An 18,212-nucleotide genomic window follows, 5' to 3' on the forward strand; every position below is an offset into this window, starting at 1 on the left:
AAGACCCTTGGTCCATCCAGGTCAGCTACTGAGCTACCATCAGTAGCTCTCCTGGGTCTCAGGGTCTTTCCCATCCCCTCCTGCCTGGTCCTTTTAACTGGAGATGTTGGGGATTGAACCTGGGACCTTCTGCCTGCCAAGCAGAAACTCTGCCACTGAGCCAGGGTCTCAGGCCAAGGTCTTTCCCATCCCCTCCTGCCTGGTCCTATTAACGGGAGATGTTGGGGATTCAACCTGGGACCTTCTGCATGTCAAGCAGAGGCGCATCCATGGAGCCATGCCACCTCTTCATGGGTCTCCAGGGTCCATCCTTTTAACTGGAGATGCCGAGGATTGAACCTGGGACCTTCTGCACTCCAAGCAGATGCTCTACATCTAAACCACAACTTTCCCCAATGGTCTCTGCCAAAGGTAGAGCAATATGGCTTCCCATTCCAAGCTACTGAACCATCCCTGTCAGGATTCCACATCCGGGCTCATTCCTAGGGTTCCCCTCCCCTCCCCTCTTCTCCCATTCCCCTACTTCCCTCCCCCTCAACTGCCTGCATAATCTTCCCCTTCTCACTGGTGAGCTCTCCTGCTGCTCACGTTCAACCCTCCTGGCAGCCCTTTTCTCAGGGTCACAGGGCTGAGTGTAGACGGGAGCACTGGGGATTCCTAGCAAATGGGGGTCAGGAGTTCACCAGCTGAGGGCCTCGGCAGCCTGGACCTGAGGGTATCTTGAAGGCAGCCCCCGGTCCCTACTTATTGGAGGAGATGGCATGAGAAATAAAAAGGCCGAGGATACCATGCAATCTGGTAGTAAAAGGATGGGGTACCTTCTTAAGATTATTCGTGGATGTGCGATGGAATCTGGCAAACGTTTTCAGAGAATGCAGGCCAGGTTGTGGAAGAAGAAAAGTATGCCGGCTGTTGGGTTTTCTGGGCTGTGTGGCTGTGGTCCGGTCATTTCAGTCCCTGACATTTTGCCAGTAACTGTGGCTGGCACCTTCAAAGGTGGGCCATGGCAAGATGGGAATCTCTTTGGGCTAAAGTGTGAACGCAGATGTGTGTGCCTGTGTTTTCCAGGGGATGGACTAGAACTAGGAAGTGCTTTTCCTGTGCCTCAGTGGAGTTCATTAGCAAGTCCATTAGGAAGTATTTCCCCTGTACCTGGGTGGTGTTCATTAGAAAATCCATTGATTTTCCAAGGTCTTGCCTGTCTTACCTTATGAACTAGGGTCAAATCCTGCTGCTTTCAGCCTTCAGGCGTCCCTGCTATTTGTTGACATGGCAACCCACAGGCTGTAAGCCTCCTCAGCAAGATTACAAGTCTCCCAGTTAGCATCCCAGTGATGCTTTGGGTGTCGGCATGAAACCTGGATCAGGATCATTGTAGCGGTGTGGGAAGGGAGGGTAGGGTTTAAGTGTTGTTGTTTTGCCCTTTGCCAGTTCTCCAACCTGAAATATCATTTATTATTCCTCCAAAATATTTATTAACTACCTTTCTACCTGGTGGAACTCAAGGCTGCTTCGAATTTAAATTAAACAATGATTATTTTTTAAAAGACCTCAAGTTAAAAAGTCCAATTAGGATGGCCTATAAATACACACTCAATCCATCAAAGACACTTAATGACACTGTCTCCAGTTGCCTCCTGAAAGCCAAGAGAGAGAGGGCAAGGTGCTCCTCCTTGCAAAAGGCTGTTCCATAATCATGGGGCTGCCATCAAAAAGGACCTGTGGAGCTGGTTTCTTTGCTCCAGTAGGTTGTCTTGGGGCTGCATTGGGTCAGCTCAACCTTTTGGCAAACTCTTTCTAATTATTCTATGCATGTTATCCAGCCCTTTCTGCAAGGAGATCAAGGCAGTATGCTTGTCTCTCCCCTCTTCTACGTCATCCTCACCCCAAATCTAAGAAGCAGTTAAGATGAGAGAGAATGAGTGCCCAAAGGCCGCCCAGTTAGTTTCAGGGCAAGGGCATGTCTGAACCGGGGTTTACCCCATCCTGGACTCAGAAAGCTCTCTAACCCAGGGATCTCCGACCTTTTTGGAGCTGGCAGGTACTTGTGGAATTCTGATGCAGGATGAGGGAGCACAAAGACTCAAACTGGCTAACTCGGGAGGAGGAGCTATCTGCAAAATGGCTGCCATGGCTTACCTTCAGTCACACAATGAAGATCCATGTTCAACAGAATCCTAGAATCATAGAGTTGGAAGGGACCCTATGGGTCATCTAGTCCAACCCCCTGCATTATGTAGGACACTCACAACAGGTGGCAGCTACTGCCAAAGCAACAGTTTAAAAGGTCTGAGCAGCCCATCAAATCTCCCGAGGCCAATCAGAAGCCTTGCTGGACTATGGCCACACCCACTTTTTCAAAACACCAAGAAAGAGGTCAGCAGGCACCATCAAGACTGTGCAGTCCAGGAGTGGCCCAACTGACCCTCTAGATGTCCACGGACTACCGTTCCCATGAGCCCCTATCAGCAGGTGCAGGCAGGGGATCATGGGAATTGTAGTCCATGGATATCTGAAGGGCCACGGTTGGCAACCTCTGCTATAAACGCTACATCGCCCGTGCTGCCTAAATGCACTCCCAATTCAAACGGCAGTCCCAAAGCATTACTCTTTGCAAGAACAGAAGAAAGGGCTCCCAGGAGCTCCTGGCACCCTGCGGCTCACAGAATTTGCTGGTGTCTCAGTCTAAGCAGAGACGACCTGTCAGCTGACGATGAATAAACAGAAAGAAATTTCCAAGTTTTATTCAGAACGAGTTCCTAGGTATAAAACCTCATTTTCGTATTTTACTTCCTCAATAAACTTATTTCTAAATTGTTTTTTTTTTCAGAGATACAAACAAAGTCTTCAACCCACTGCCTAATTCTTATATTTTATATACCTTACATTTTATATTTTAAGTCATATAATTTGGGTCTATTAGTATCAAAGGTCCGTAAAGGTAACTACCTTATAAATGACCCACTTCAATGCCTCTATTCAATCTCAAAATGTGAAGAATATATCCAGGCTTTTGGCTCTGTACTGTAGGGATGCTAGTTGGACTGAAGTACCAATTTTCTCACAAGTGAGAGGAACAACCACTGAGGAAAATCCCCTTTGAAAAGGGGAGATATCTGGAACCTGCTCTGGTTGGATGCTACAATAAACCAACGTAATAAGAAGAGACTTTTTACTTTTTCTTTATCCTGTATTAATTTTGTTAATATTGTTTGTAGCCTTGGGACAGGTGTCTCAGTCTCTATACCAAACTGTGCACTGGGAATTGGGGTTCTTGGGGGAACGTGATGCCACCAGCCCCAGCGAGCAACCAGGAGAGCCAGAGGGCTGGCAGACAAAATGGAGAGACGGGATGCGGCTCGCCTTCTTACCTCTTCTCGGTCTGCCCCCGTCCTTCTCGGCCTGCCCCCAAGGGGCTTCCCCATCCGTGCCGAAGCCGACCGTCTTCTTCCCAGAGCTGCTTGCTGGTGCCCCGGTCCTTCTCCGTGCGGCTGGGGTTCTAGAGAGGCAACCTTCGCAGTCGGACCTGGGGGGGCTGGAAGAGGCAACAGGGATTCAGGTGTTGCATTTTCCGCATCCCTCCCCCCCTTTCGGTATATCCCCATGGCTTCGGACACGCAAGAGACGAATGCAACTGAAAACCCCTTTACGGCAGCGTTGAAAGGGCTCTTTTTCCTGGGCGATGAAACCAGGACCTGGCAAGGAGATGCAGAAAACCCACTGGCCCTCTTGGGAGGGGAGCGTTTCTCCCCTTCGTACATGCCTAGGAGGTGGAGAACGAGAGCCATTCCAAACCACAAAAGCAGGTAGCTGGGATAACTGAGGGCTCTTCCTCCTTGACAGATGAAAGGCTAACTTTTAATCAGGGGACAACGCTTGATCCACAGACGGCGATCGCTCTGGAGAGTGGCCCTGTTGGTCCACCGTAGAACAGCTAGATTTGCGTTTTGGTGGAAAGTGTGGCCAAAGCAGGGCCAACCGATTGATTGATTCCTTCCCTTCTTCAATTTATTAACTGCTGCTCTCTGGCTAGCCGGCTCACGGCAGTTTAACACGGGCTAAAAACCATGCAACACAGTAAAATAGTAATACATCCCTGTTTCGCCTTAGTCTAACCCCCATAAAATTCCCGGCCTGACCCCAAGCCTCAGGGTAGATGTTTAGATCAGTGGTCCCCAACCTTTTTTTGGCTGGGGACCGGCAGGGCGACGGCCACGCCCGCGCAGCTCGCAGGTGTGGCCGCACCCGCGCAGCGCGCACGCACGCGCGGCCAGATTGCACATGCTTGCTGCGCAGCCGAAATTGCGCATGCGCGGCACTTTTGCGCATGTGCGGCACTTTTGCGCATGCACAATTTCGGCCGCGCAGCACGCTTGTGCACATGCGTGGCCGGGCCGCACATGCGCGATGCGCGGCACGGCCCTTATTCCCTCTCCCCCCTCCCGCAGTAAGAAGCTTCCCGGGCCGCAGGCTTGCGGCCTGGGAAGTTTTTTACTGCGGGGGGGGGGGGCGTGGGGAGAGGGAACCGCGGCCCGGCGCCCTGGCCTTTGTGGCCCGGCACTAGGCCGCGGACCGCAGGTTGGGGACCACTGGTTTAGATGGGTTGCAGTGGTTGGATGAGTGGAGGAGGGACCCAAAAGATCTCCCTTGCCCTGGCCTTGACCAAACGCCTGGTGGAAGAGCTTCGTCTTGCAGGTCCTGTGGAATTGTGATAGCTCTGACAGGGCCCTTAACTCTTCAGGGAGCTCATTCCACCAGGTAGGGGCCAGGACCGAAAAAGCCCAGGCCCTGGTCAAGACCAGGCATGCCTCACACAGGCCAGGGATCTCCAACCTATTCAAACTCGCGGAGTGGAAACCCTGCAGGGTTGTCGGGGCAAGAGATGTTCAAAGGTAGTCTGCCATTGCCTGCCTCTGCACAAGAACGCTGGACTTCCTCCGCGAATTCCCATCCGACCTGACTGGGACCGACCCAGCGTGGCTACTGAGGTCTGATGAGGTCGGGCTAGTTTAGGCCAACACAGTTTTGGGGAATCGATCCCAACTAAGCGGTTACAAATACGAACCGCGGGGTGGGAAGTCCATAGGATCACGGGAGAGTAAAGGACACGATGGCCTACAGCCATTTTGACGGTATGGATGATCGATGCCTTAGCGATTACTTCAAGTGATAAGGCTTAATCGGTATCACAACCCTGACCCCAGGGGGGATTTATCCAGCTCCCGTTTCCTGGGGGAAAGAGGACATTTCTACCTCCATGAAAATATTGGCGGTACTTTCTTTCACCGGGGAGTTTCAGCACAATTAGCCTCGTTTAAAAGATATTTAAGAAGCCGGTCGTTACTCTGACCACTTTCCAGGGGCCCCGGACTGAAGCTTTAATGAGAATTGATGGCCCTGTTATCCAAAGAGGGTGACCTTTGACTCGGAAAATTAGGGGGAGGAAGCAAACGTGGCTGGAACACTCCCATGGCTCCTCTCGAGGAGGCAAGGTTACCCCGAGGATGGAACGGCGGCTTTTCAGGGTTGAGAGCCAGAGAGAGAGGGGGAGAAGGGACAAAAAACCCCTAAATTGCTAATTTTAAAGGACAGGGTTGGAAACAGAATAAGGAAACGTACCGCATAGTCAGCTCTACTATCAAGGCCTTGGGGCCTGACCCTTCGGTTCTTGAGTGAACGAAAGCCCGAAAGGATGTGAAGGAGGTCCAGGGGAATGGATTCATATCGGGGAAGGATTTCAAGGGCACAAACAGGCATTTGCTTGAGGCTGGCCGACCTAGACCCAGCAAGAAGAAGAAGAAGAAGAAGAAGAAGAAGAAGAAGAAGAAGAAGAAGAAGAGGAAGAGGAAGAGGAAGAGGAAGAGGAAGAAGAAGAAGAAGAAGAAGAGGAAGAGGAAGAAGAAGAAGAAGAAGAAGAAGAAGAAGAAGAGGAGGAGGAGAGTTGGTTCTTCTATGCCGCTTTTCTCTCCCCGAAGGAGTCTCAAAGCGGCTTCCAGTCACCTTCCCTTTCCTCTCCCCACAACAGACACCCTGTGAGGGAGGGGAGGCTGAGAGAGCCCTGAGATTACTGAAGAAGAAGAAGAAGAAGAAGAGTTGGTTCTTATATGCCGCTTTTCCCTACCCGAAGGAGGCTCAAAGTGGCTTACAGTCGCCTTCCCTTTCCTCTCCCCACAACAGACACCCTGTGAGGTGGGTGAGGCTGAGAGAGCCCTGATATTCCTGCTCAATCAGAGCAGTTTTATCAGTGCCGTGACTAGCCCAAGGTCCCCCAGCTGGCTGCATGTGGAGGAGTGCAGAATCGAACCCGGCTCGCCAGATTAGAAGTCCGCACTCCTAACCACTACGCCAAGCTGGCATCCGCTGGTCCCCGTCCCTCCTCAAGACACCCCCTTCTATGACTGAAATAATCTGACCTACTTAAGGCTTCAGTCAAAGTTACCATTCCTGTTGAAATAGTATTCTAGTTGATATGTTATGTTTGTTAGATGGGTTATGATATATTCTATGGCATCATATGTAAACCAGCCAGAGCCATACAGAAGGGTGGTATAAAAATCTAAAAATATAAACGGGCAAGAAGGTTTTGCCGTTTCACACAGTCCAATCTAGTTGTAAAGTACAGTGGGATTTAAAGTGCATCACTCAGCATATGCGTGAAAGTGCATTATTCAGGGTATGTGGGAAAGTTTAAAAGTGAGTTATTCATGGTATGTGTGAAAGTGCCACTAGACAGCTGTCGGCTCGGATGGACTGAAGGCAGCACCTATTTTTCCTACGCTGGCAACATGGCCACCCTTCCACAGATCTCCCTGTGGTCAACATCATGAAAGATGACTGTCTCATCTATCAAAGAAACTCATCCGACAGGTCCACGAGGAAGGGCCTTTTCAGTGGCAGCCCCGCAATTATGAAACAAGCTCCCCAGGACGGTTCGCCTGGCTCCTTTTACGCATGAGTTTCAAGAGGCAGCGGAAGATGACTTAGAACCAAATTCTGTCTTTGTTTTTTTTAATGCATTTTATTCTATGTTTGCAAGCCACCTTAACTCCACCAGGAAGGAAAGGTGGCAAGTAAAATGTTTTAAGTAACCAAATAAATAAAATAAGTCGGTTGAGACTCCACAGCACCTCCGACTGCTAAATGACACGGCACCGCTGAGCATATCACAAAGATAAAAACGCATGACTGTCATTTGAGGGAAAGCCCGGGGGGGGGGGGGACTCAAGGGCCAGAGCCCTCCCTGGTTTATCTAAACTCCTCCCAGAAAACACAGATCACCCATTAGTTTGCTTTAGCTGGAAGAGCAAATCTTAAAAAAATGACATTCAGGATCCCATTCCACGCTGAAGAGGATTTGCATTCCTTAAGAAGTAGTTGGGGAAGGGGGGGGGAATGAGAAGGGAGGGTGGGGGGGGAGAGAAGCGTTAACCTTTTGTTTTATTGAATTAAAATGCCACGGAAATGCTGATGCAGTCTTCAGAGACTAAAATACTTTTGCCGAAAAGAATAGCTGTCATTTATTAGACGCAAAGAACAATGACTTGATCGGATGTCTTCTGACAAAAGGCAGATTGGTATTCTCATCATAGGAAAAGGCATGGCCGCGGGAGGGGGGGGAAGGAAAAGGAGGGGGGGGGAGGAAGAGAGAGAAAGAAAAACCCAGCAACAGACCTCTGAGACTTGAATAATTTAAAGCCGCATTTGGTGCAATTTGAATTTTTCTTTAGGGAGGCAAAGTTAAATACCTTTAATTTGTTCTAATTATTTCAAATTTGCAAGTTAATTATGGCTGATCATTAAATAACAAAAAGGACTATCATCTCCATAGAGTTTTACCTCCTACCCTCTGCATTACTTAAGCGCGATTTTAGTATGCATGAATTAACTTTCTAAATAATCGCCCGGTTTGACTAAATGGCTCAGCAAAATGAGCTCTGATCCTCGGAATAAGCATTAATGGACATTAGGCGGGCTACGGGGACCCATGATGCTTGCATTATAAGTATTTTTAATGGGGCCTTATTTACTAATCTTTATATACTGCTCAAGTTAGGGCAGGAACGGAGCTTCATTAGGCGCCTGGGCTCGAGAGGGGAGGACACGTTGCCCCGACAGAAACAGTAAAACCCAGGTCAGCTCGGAAGAAGAGCAAATCCTTTCGAAATCTACGTGAACACAGGACAACGGGGGCCTGGCTTGTCCATGCCGTGTGTGCCGATTAATCTAGCTAGGCATGAGGGTGGCTGGGATCCAAGCGAGGCGTTTTACGGGACTGGCGATGTACTAAGTCAACCAAGCGGAGAGAGGGAGAGAGAGACTCTTTCGTTCCTCCATGACGCAAAAGTAGCAATCGGCACAGAGCCTTCCCAGCTGCGGATTCTGAATCTGCAGGCTCCTCCGAGTGAGGTCCATGTTTTGCAGGCCAATCGGAGGTATCCAGAGAACGGGGAAGCCAACAGGCCGCTCAAGCCTTGCACTGCTGACCTCTGGCAGATGGCCTTTTCTGTCTTCCCCGCATCCCAGCAGACACCGCCAGGCTTGTGAATCGAGCCACAGAGGTGCTCCCCTCCCGGTCTTAATCGGCTATGCTGCTATTTCTGTGGCCGGCGCCCACCGACACCTTTCCTGGCGCCCACCAAGTATTGTAGGAAATGGGCAGGGCCGAGAGCCTTCTCGGTCCTGGCCCCCACCTGGTGGAACAAGCTCCCTAAAGGGAACAGGGCCCTATACGAACCCTCACAATTTCGCAGGGGCTGCAAAAGGGAGCTTGAGGCTTGGAGGGGTCCCCTACAGAATGTTTAAGGGTGCTCAGTGGCGGGGGAGGAATTGACCCGTAGGACAGATTTCGTCATACGATGCGCCAACGTTGCGGAACAAACCTGTTCAGTCACTTGTTGAAGGGGGCTGGCCCTTCCTGCCGACGGGCCGCTCCAACAATAAGAACGGCCTTGTGGCACCGGATTGAGTAAATGAAAGGAACTCCATGGCCTCGATGGCACATGCTGCTCGCTGAGAGCCAGTTTGGTGTAGTGGTTAGGAGTGCGGACTTCTAATCTGGCATGCCAGGTTCGATTCTGCGCTCCCCCACAGGCAGCCAGCTGGGTGACCTTGGGCTGGCCTCAGCACTAACCCTAACCGTAAGTGGTGAGACTTCCCAACATGGCTGAAACTCCTCCACCAAGAACCCCAGGAAGCCTCCCAGACAGCATCGACCAAGTTCATTTTTGAAACAGTCACATGTAAACACAACCTCCACTTATGGATTACCATGCTCGCGCCCCCCACCCGCTCCCATGCTTACACACCGAGCCAGTCCTGGGGATCTCTGTGCAGAAAGCATGTTGGTGGTTGTGTGGGCTGTGTGGCCGTGTCCTCGTAGTTTTAGGCCAGGGGTGGCCAGACTGTGGCTCTCCAGATGTCCGTGGACTGCAATTCCCATGAGCCCCTGCCAGCTGGTAGGGTAGCGATACATAGAATCATAGAATCCTAGAATTGGAAGGGGCCATAGAGGCCATCTAGTCCAACCCCCTGCTCAACGCAGGATCAGCCCAAAGTATCGGATACGGAGGACTCTTCTGAGGCAGCCGGCCAACCTGACCCAAAACCACAGCCAGCGACCAACACTGCAGGAGGAGCCAGACATAACTCCAAACCGGGGAGTGGGCAACAGAGAGCCCTCTGCCAGCCAGTCCCCCTCTGTTGTCACCAGAGGCTTGGGAGCAGCATAGGTGGAGGAAGGTAACGAGGGAACTGCAAGGCAGAAGCCACAGTGCTCGCCTGGCAGCACAACACGGGCTCTGCAACAAAGATGAGAAGGAGTGCAGGGTTGAGAGGACGGGTAGTGCTTAGCAGGAAAACAGGGAGTGACAGTGTGGAAGGAACTTGTCTGATAGCCACGGCCTTGCATCCGGCACTGTGGGCTAATTTCCATGCATCGGACCCGAGCCCGTATCTGGATTATCCTTAGGACTTGAAGCTGTGAGCTACGTCTAACTGGTAGCTGATCCTTGCAACTGCGTTCTGCTAAATTCTCACATTGAAAAATTGCCCCTGACTGTCTGCCGTGTGTCTGGAACCGGGATACCCACCCAGTTCAGGGCTGATATAGCAGCATACAATACTAAAGAAGAAAATTAAAGGCTTGAGAACAGAACTGTCCCTTCTGCTGCTTTCAGGACTTGCAAACACAACAAGTGCCTATGATTGCCAGCTCTGGCCAGAGGAAGGCTAGAAAACTCAGCATGGTCCCTGGACATAGAGCAGGGGTGGTCGAACTGTGGCTCTCCAGAAATCCCTGGACTACAATCCCCATGAGCCCCTGCCAGCAGCAAAGGAATTGTCGTCCATGCACATGGGGAAAGCCACAGTTTGGCCGCCGCTGTCATAGGGTCTGCCATCCAGAAAAGCCATTTTCTCCTGGGAAATTGATCTGAGGAGGATTAAAATGTGGAATTCACTGCCAGAGGAGGTAGCGATAAAAAGCTTTAAGAGCCACAGGAATAAACAGCTTTAAAAGGGCTGTGAAGAAATGCAATTTTCCTTTGGAGGTTTGAATTGAGCAAAACCTCCCCTCTGACTTTCAAAACTCCCCCCCCACCTCTGCGCAGAGAACATGGCAGACCGTCAGCTGCCCCCTGCCCTGTGAAAACCACCCCAGAAAGGAGTCTATTTCCAGGACACCTACACCTAGATACTCCCATATTGTTCAATTGTTGATAGTGTCTTCTTACTGGTTTTAATTTGCATGTTCCTTTTAATTTAAAAGTGAACTCGTTTTTAAATGTAATGTTTTTTTCAATTGCATTGCTGTATTTTATATGATGCACACACACCCCTGAGCCAACTTGCTGGTATAAAAATTAAAAAAACAAAACAAAATAGTGACAGTCTGACTCTCACCAGTATGTGGAATACATACTTGCTCCGGGGCTCCTTGCTCCCTCTCCCTCCTTCCGTCTATCAGACAGACAGACAGACAGACAGACAGACAGACAGACAGGGGCATCTGTTGCCAGTTGTCCCCCTGCCTCTTTTTATTATTTTTTATCATCATCATCATCATCATCATCATCGTCATCTAATTTATTACCCGTCACTTCCGATAGGCTTGTGGCGGGTTACAGAAGTCCAGCTAAAATCCCAATACAATGGACAGTCACAAACACGATAACAGCATAGCAGCAACAACACGGCGGAACCTCGAACCCCTCCCCTATCCAGCTTCAAGAGGGAGGAGGAAGGAGAGACGAGAATCACAGGTGGCATTTAACATCAGCAGGACCCCACTGATCTTCCCCCACTGCCCCAGCTCCAACCGTAGGCCTGGCAGGAGAGCTCCGTTTTGCAGGCCCTGCAGAATGCTGGAAGGTTCCGCAGGGCCCGAAGCTCACCCAGGAGTTCGTTCCACCAGGTCGGGGCCAGGACCGAAAAGGTCCTGGCCCCGATTGAGGCTAGGCGTGCTTTTTGGGGGGCATGCTTCTTTGGTGTGCTCCCTAGGGCGAGACTACAGACGTCATATCCGGAGTCACATCCGTTTCAGGGGGCACGCTGGAAGATGTGTTCCGCATCATCAATAAATAATAAATCATAATAAGCAGAGGGAAGTGTGTTCAGTTGTTTTCCAGACTTACCTCAGCACACCTTCACCTAAATTTAATAGGGCTAGACAATGGGATAGTCAATCTCTCCCCTGCTCCCCAAGAAGGGAACAGAGATTAGAAGGAAATTTCTAGAGACATCAGGAAAAGCTTCTCTGACCAGCCTAACCTAGACAGTGGGTGGGAAAATAGGTTTGATAAAAACTCCGGGCAGTCTTGAAAAGGGTTCTTTGATTCTGAGTCCATCAGAAATCTTAACTGGGGGAGGCAGACACTGGACGTGTGCTCACCTGAAGAGCTGGAGAAAACTCCAAGGTAATGGAGACTCTGTGGAGATCCATAATTTCCTACACTAAAGGACCCTCTCTTATTGTTTAACATCTGATAGGCCATGTATAGAGAGAGGAACAGAGGAACTGTGTTTTACCTATTTCTTTTGGATTCCCTGATGAATCTGGTGCTGTGCCAAAACTATGCTTTTGGACATTTTCTTTTTGTATTAATACTTTAGAATTTTGGACGCTGATAGTGGTTCTAAATACCACATAGACAACCCCCACCCCCCATCTCAGACACACTAAATTAATGAAGGATCTATTAAAGGCTACTAGCCACGGTGGCTGAGGGGAACCTCCCCAGAGGCACTGATCCGCTGAATCTCAGGGCCAGGAGAAGGCCTCAACCTCTATGCAATCCAAAAGAACAATTTTAGCCACTGTTTGAGACAAGATTCTGGACTAGATGGACTCTTGGTCTGATCCAGCAGGGCATTTCTGATGTTCATATGTCTGCAGATCAGTTCTAATTCCAGGAGATCTGCAGGACCTGCCTGGGAGCTTGCAACCCTCCCTCCTACTAAGCACAGACGAGTTAAATGGGTTTTTGGACTGGGGGATCGCGCGTTCCCCATCTTATTCTGCTGCAAAAGTCAACCACGTTCTGATCCCGTCCCTCTTGGCAGCCTGACGGGCTGTCCTCTGGACCGGCAACACGGTTAGAAGTTCTTCTCTCCCCTCCTCCCTGACCCTGCAGCAGAAACCACCCCCAGCCCCAAGTTCCGGAGAAATTCCTGTCGAAGGCAGACCTGGCGGCTTTGAGCGGGACAATATGCCAGGAATTCGCACGCGTGGCCTTTCTCGCCGCGCGGAGTAGGGCAGCTGTCGCTCCAACGAGCCGGCCTGACAGCCTTCACAAAAGAAAGCCGTGTAAATGTCAAGGCGCAGGTAGGAAAACAATCCTTCCAAAGCCGGGCCCACGTTATCGGGAAAGCCTGCCGGGCTTTTAGTAGCAAGAGCAAACTATGCGGCTTGAGGGGGCCGCCTCTTCCAAACCGAAGTTGCTGACCTAGATCCCAACTTTGGCAACAGTTCGAAGAGCCCGGAGCTCAGGCCACGGAGGAGGCGACAGGAGACAGACGTAGCTGGTGGGGAAAGGGGCGGCTTCCAGATATCCTGCTAGACACTCGTGGTTCCCGAGATACAACTGTAGGGTTGCACGCTTTGGACGTTTCGGTGAGCACTGAAGCCTGAGGCGGCCAGTGTCGCAGTGTGGAGGGACGGCGGTGGCATGCCAGTGGGTGCCTACACACAGGGGCTGCAGTGGTGCACCAGCCGGCACCCGCATGCAGGCGCAGAGATCTGTACTTGCATGCGGGTGCTGGCTTATGCGCCGGAGCCCCCCCTCGCCTCGGAGCTGGAGCACGCAACCCTATACAACTGTGCATGTCAAGAGTCTTTGGTGCCGCAAGACTAGTTTGCATATAAAGCCTTGCAATACCAGGATACCTGACCACCGAATCACAGAATGAGTTGGAATTTACGTCCTGCTTTTCACTACCGGAAGGAGTCACAACGCGGCTTCCGATTGCCTTCCCTTCCTCTCCCTGCGGCAGATGCCCTAAGAGGTAGATGAAGGTGAAAGAGCTCTGAGAGAACTGCTCTGTGAGAACAGATCTAGCAGGACTGTGAGTAACCCAAGGTCACCCAGCTGGTGGCATGTGACGGAGGAGCGGGGAATCAAAGCCGGCTCGCCAGATTAGCTGCCGCCGCTCTTAACCACGACACCAAACTGGCCCTCGGAAGGGTCCATAAAGGTCATCTACTCCAGCCCCCTCCTCCAGTCCAGGATCAGAATAAAGCCGGCCTGGCAAGTGTTTGATTAGCCAGTAAGCAGGAGGAAACCCCCTACTCAGGCAGCCAATTGCAGGGCTGAACTGGTCTTGAGAGCAAGTGTGGTATTGTGGTTAAGAGTTTCTACTCTGGAGAACCAGGTGTGATTCCCCACTCCTCCATGTGCAGCCAGCTGGGTGACCTTGGGCCGGACACAGTTCTCTCAGAGCTCTTCTCATACATTATTATTGTTGTTGTTGTTGAATTTATTACTTCACAGGCTATCTGTGGAGAGCTGAGGAAGGGAAAGGTCAGCTGCCTTGGGAGTCTTTTGGGTCATGAAAAGTGGGTATAAAACCCCCCAGCTCTTCTTCTTCTTTCTGTAAAATCCCCCTCCCCCTAATATTGCACCAGTCCCTTTCTGCCCGTAATTTAAACACGCTATTGAAAATAGCAAAAAGAGTTAGTGCGGACATCCCCAACGTGGTTCCCTTGGTAGTTCGCTGGGTGATTTTAGGAGGTGGGCGGGGCCAGCTGGAGCTTTCCCCCAATATGCCTTCTGAATGACCATTGGAGACTTTTTTTTTAATTCCCTTTGGCTACCGCCAGAGCAAATGGATTGTAACATTAACATTTATTGTGTCTATAGGCTGATCACTGGAATCACAAAGTATGCACAATACAGTAGTAACCTAATGCATTTCGCCTCCAAAATGGGTCTAAATCAGAGGTCTGATCCTGAACACACAAGTGGTACAGTAGACAGGGATAGTCAACCTGTGGTCCTCCAGATGTCCATGGACTACAATTCCCATGAGCCCCTGCCAGCATTTGCTGTCAGGGGCTCATGGGAATTGTAGTCCATGGACATCTGGAGGACCACAGGTTGACTACCCCGGCAGTAGAGAATGCAGCCAGAGAGATAGGGGGGGGGGAATCAATCTGTAAAATATGAAAAATAAATAAATAAGTGATATGCATAAATTAATTAAAACTGTTAAAATACATAGCCAAAAAGATGAGGAGTTATAAGACTGACTTATTCCCTATTCCCTGACTTATTCCCTGTGAATAATATTGGAAATGATAGAAGATGTCCATTTATCAAGTGTAAGTCCTCTATCTATTAAATAATGCAAAAACATAATGTTGGAAACTGTGAGAAATTATTCCTGGAATAGAAAATAAGAAAAGGGTTGGGGGGGAGAGAGAGAGAAGGGGGGGGGAAAGAAAATTTAAATATTTTCTTTTCTTTTCTTATTTTCTATTCCAGGAATAATTTCTCACAGTTTAGGTTTAGCACTGTAAGGTCCAGCATGGTATGGGGGCATAGTTTGTGATTTCAGTGATATAGGCTGTGTCTATGTATTTAACCATAAGGAAGGCCGAGCGTCAAAGTATTGAGGCTTTTGAACTCTGGTGCTGGAGAAGACTCTTGCGAGTCCCTTGGACTGCAAGGCGAACAAACCGGTCAGTCCTAGAGGAGATCAGCCCTGACTGCTCCTTAGAAGGCCAGATCCTGAAGATGAAACTCAAATACTTTGGCCACCTCTTGAGAAGAAAGGACTCCCCTAACCATTTTGGGTCTCTAATCCCCCCTTTGTCATAGAAATTGCCTCCATCAGAAAGATTTCCTTAATGGGTGGAGTTCATTAATTGTTTATATATATTTTTTAAAAAAATTGTTAAACATTTATTGGGTGATATATGGTCATGTCAACCCACCCACCTCTCCCAAAATGGCCATTGATGGGCCTGGAGGGGGTGGGAAGGGGAGGGGCACCAGGTGGGCGTGTCCACAACTCTGCTTCCCAACCATATTCTGCACAATTGCTCCAGTTTGGGGGTTTCTCAAAGCCTGAAGGATGTTTCGGGGTTTCTTAAGTTTGTCTGTCTGTAGCTTGCTCTCTCTCTCTCTCTCTCTCTCTCTCACCTTAACCTACCTTACAGGGTTGTTGTGATAAAATGGAGGAGGGAAATACTATGTAAACCACCCACCCTGAGCTTCTTGGAGTTTCTGCAAAGGCTCTCCGGCAAGCCTGCTTTCCCCGCAGCATTTTCTCACTGGCTGAGAAAGGTCCTGGAGTTTTCTCATCTTCTCCCTTCTCTCAAAGGATTTATTTCTGCTCCAATTTTCTCCCCCAACCCCTCCTTTTTCTTTTTACCCCTTGCCTTCAGAAGGGCCAGGCCGTAAATCACTGAGCCTACTCAAATCTTAAAAAATTCAGCTCTGCTAATTAACATGAAGAGGAGCCATATATCACCGGGTCTTTGTTTGCAATTGCTCGGAGGGCCTCCTCTTCTGCTTGAAGGGAGAGAGCGGGCAGGAGCTTCAAAAAGTTTCCTTGCAGCCTCTTGAACAATAATTAATGACCTAGATCAGGGGTAGCCAACCTGTGGTCCTCCAGATGTTCATGGACTACAATTCCCATGAGACCCTGCCAGCAACGCTCCTCTGCCTAGGGGTCGTTCAGTGCTCCGTGCGGTACGAAGCCCCCAACTGACTGTGGCAGCTAGTTTTTCTGACAAGAATCATAGAGTGGGAAGGGACGCACTCTTGGCAGATGACACCAAATTGGGAGGACTGGCAAATGCTCCGGAAGATAGAGACAGAGTTCAACGAGATCTGAACACAATGGAAAAATGGGCAAATGAGAACAAGATGCAATTTAATAAAGATAAGTGTAAAGTTCTGCATCTGGGTCAGAAAAATGAAAAGCATGCCTACTGGATGGGGGATACGCTTCTAGGTAGCACTGGGTGTGAACGAGACCTTGGGGTACTTGTGGATTGTAAACTAAACATGAGCAGGCAGTGTGATGCAGCGGTAAAGAAGGCGAATGCCATTTTGGGCTGTATCAACAGGGGCATCATATAAAAATCACAAGATGTCATAGTCCCATTGTATACGGCACTGGTCAGGAGCGGCAGACATCCCATCTCAGCTTCTGCAGTTAATCTCTGTAGACCCTTGCCACTGGGGCCCGGCAGCAGTCCAGGACATCCAATTCCAGGCCCCTGCACTTCTTGTGGCTGCAAGAACGGCACCATTGCCACGGATCTTCCTGAGCACTTTAGCAGCCCTCTACCCGATGGTCACTTGCTTCCTCCTTGGCCCCGGGGCAGCAGAGAGTAGCAGAGTGCCATCAGAGGGGAGATTGGAAAAGCCTTCTCTGCTGATGCTGGCAGCGGCTGTCATAAAAGCAAGCTGCTCTGGTCACCCGGAGGCTTCTCTGTTTTGTGGACATTCCTGCCGTTGTGAGCTTAAATACACAACAGAAACACGACCGAGCTACCTGGGAGAAGCCAAACAGAGCCAAGAGGAGTGAAATGTGCGGTGCAGGAGCGGCTGTTTCAGAAAGTTCCAGCTAACTTGCAGAAGGTGATGTGTGACAGAGAAGAGAAGCTGCAAAACCAATCTCTCTGGAGACGGGAGCGGATCCTGCAGGACAAAGGCCTGGGGGGCCCTTGCATTGACACGGAGGCAAGAAAAATACAGAGCTCCTTTTTTTTTTTTTAAGCAAGATTAAGGCTGAGCTGCCAGCGAGACGACAGGGATCATATTGCAGAGAGGCAGGTGTGAGAGGAAGAGGAGCCGTGGATTTAAAAGCCATCTGATGGCCGATTCGGGGGAGGTGAACGTGGCCACCCGGGGGGATAAAGAGGGAGAAGACCTTTGAGCAAATCAAGTTGGGCTGAAATCCCTTCCCTGAAAGGGATGAAATTGCCTCGGAAAGCCCCTTCCGGGAGCAGGAGATACCGTGCAAACACACACACACACACACACACGGACACACAAACGGACACGCAAGTCAGTCCCCTCTCTCTCCATAAAATCTAAAGATCAGCCGGCTTCTCAAATGAGGACGGCCGCTAAATGAGAGTTAACCCGAACAATAACTTTAGCTAGACTCCGGGTCGCGAGGAGTGAGCGTAATGAGATGAGGAATATGAAAAGGCCATTCATAAAGAAATCCATCACGACCGCAAATGCTGCGCTTAGCCGCCTTATAAAAACCGGGTCCGTGGAGCCGTTCGGGACGGTGGGCGGCAGCGAAAGCGCGGCTCTGGCCACAAATGCCACCCTCCAGGAAACTCCGGTGGCTCTCTTCCCTTGCTGAGCTTTGGGCGGTCCAGATCCGAAAGTCAAGTTTTGTTGTTGTTAGGTGCGAAGTCGTGTCCGACCCATCGTGACCCCATCAGACAAATCGGTATGTGTTAGAAGTGGCATGCTTGATAGATGAAGCCCTGAGCCAAATGAATCACAGAATCATAGAGTTGGAAGGGACCTCCAGGGTCATCTAGTCCAACCCCCTGCACAATATACAAACTCACAGTGCCTACCCACAGTGGCCCCAATTTCATGGCCCCGCCAGAAATCTCCAGAATCCAGCTCGGCCTGGAGGAAATACCAGCTTATTTAGTACAGATTTCTAATCTGCTGAGCCAGGTTCGATTCCGTGCTCCCATACGTGCAGCCAGCTGGGTGACCTTAGGCTAGTTACAG

The 18,212-nt window shown here is 50.1% G+C and overlaps 1 protein-coding gene across 4 annotated transcripts in view; it reads right to left on the reverse strand.

Annotated features, from left to right (window-relative positions):
* LOC143841984 (protein hinderin-like) overlaps nucleotides 1-18,212 on the reverse strand; it is a 224,760-nt gene that overhangs the window by 35,990 nt on the left and 170,558 nt on the right. For all 4 annotated transcript variants that reach the window (XR_013232958.1, XM_077346539.1, XM_077346540.1 and 1 more), the window contains one exon: nucleotides 3,372-3,535. Coding sequence is in view for 3 of the 4 variants with exons in the window: in XM_077346539.1 (XP_077202654.1) it covers nucleotides 3,372-3,535 (164 nt within the window). In the remaining variant the exon portion in view is untranslated. The remainder of the gene's footprint in view (nucleotides 1-3,371; nucleotides 3,536-18,212) is intronic.

Source organism: Paroedura picta, chromosome 7 (genome assembly GCF_049243985.1).
Source record: "Paroedura picta isolate Pp20150507F chromosome 7, Ppicta_v3.0, whole genome shotgun sequence".
Taxonomy (NCBI): Eukaryota; Metazoa; Chordata; class Lepidosauria; order Squamata; family Gekkonidae; genus Paroedura; species Paroedura picta.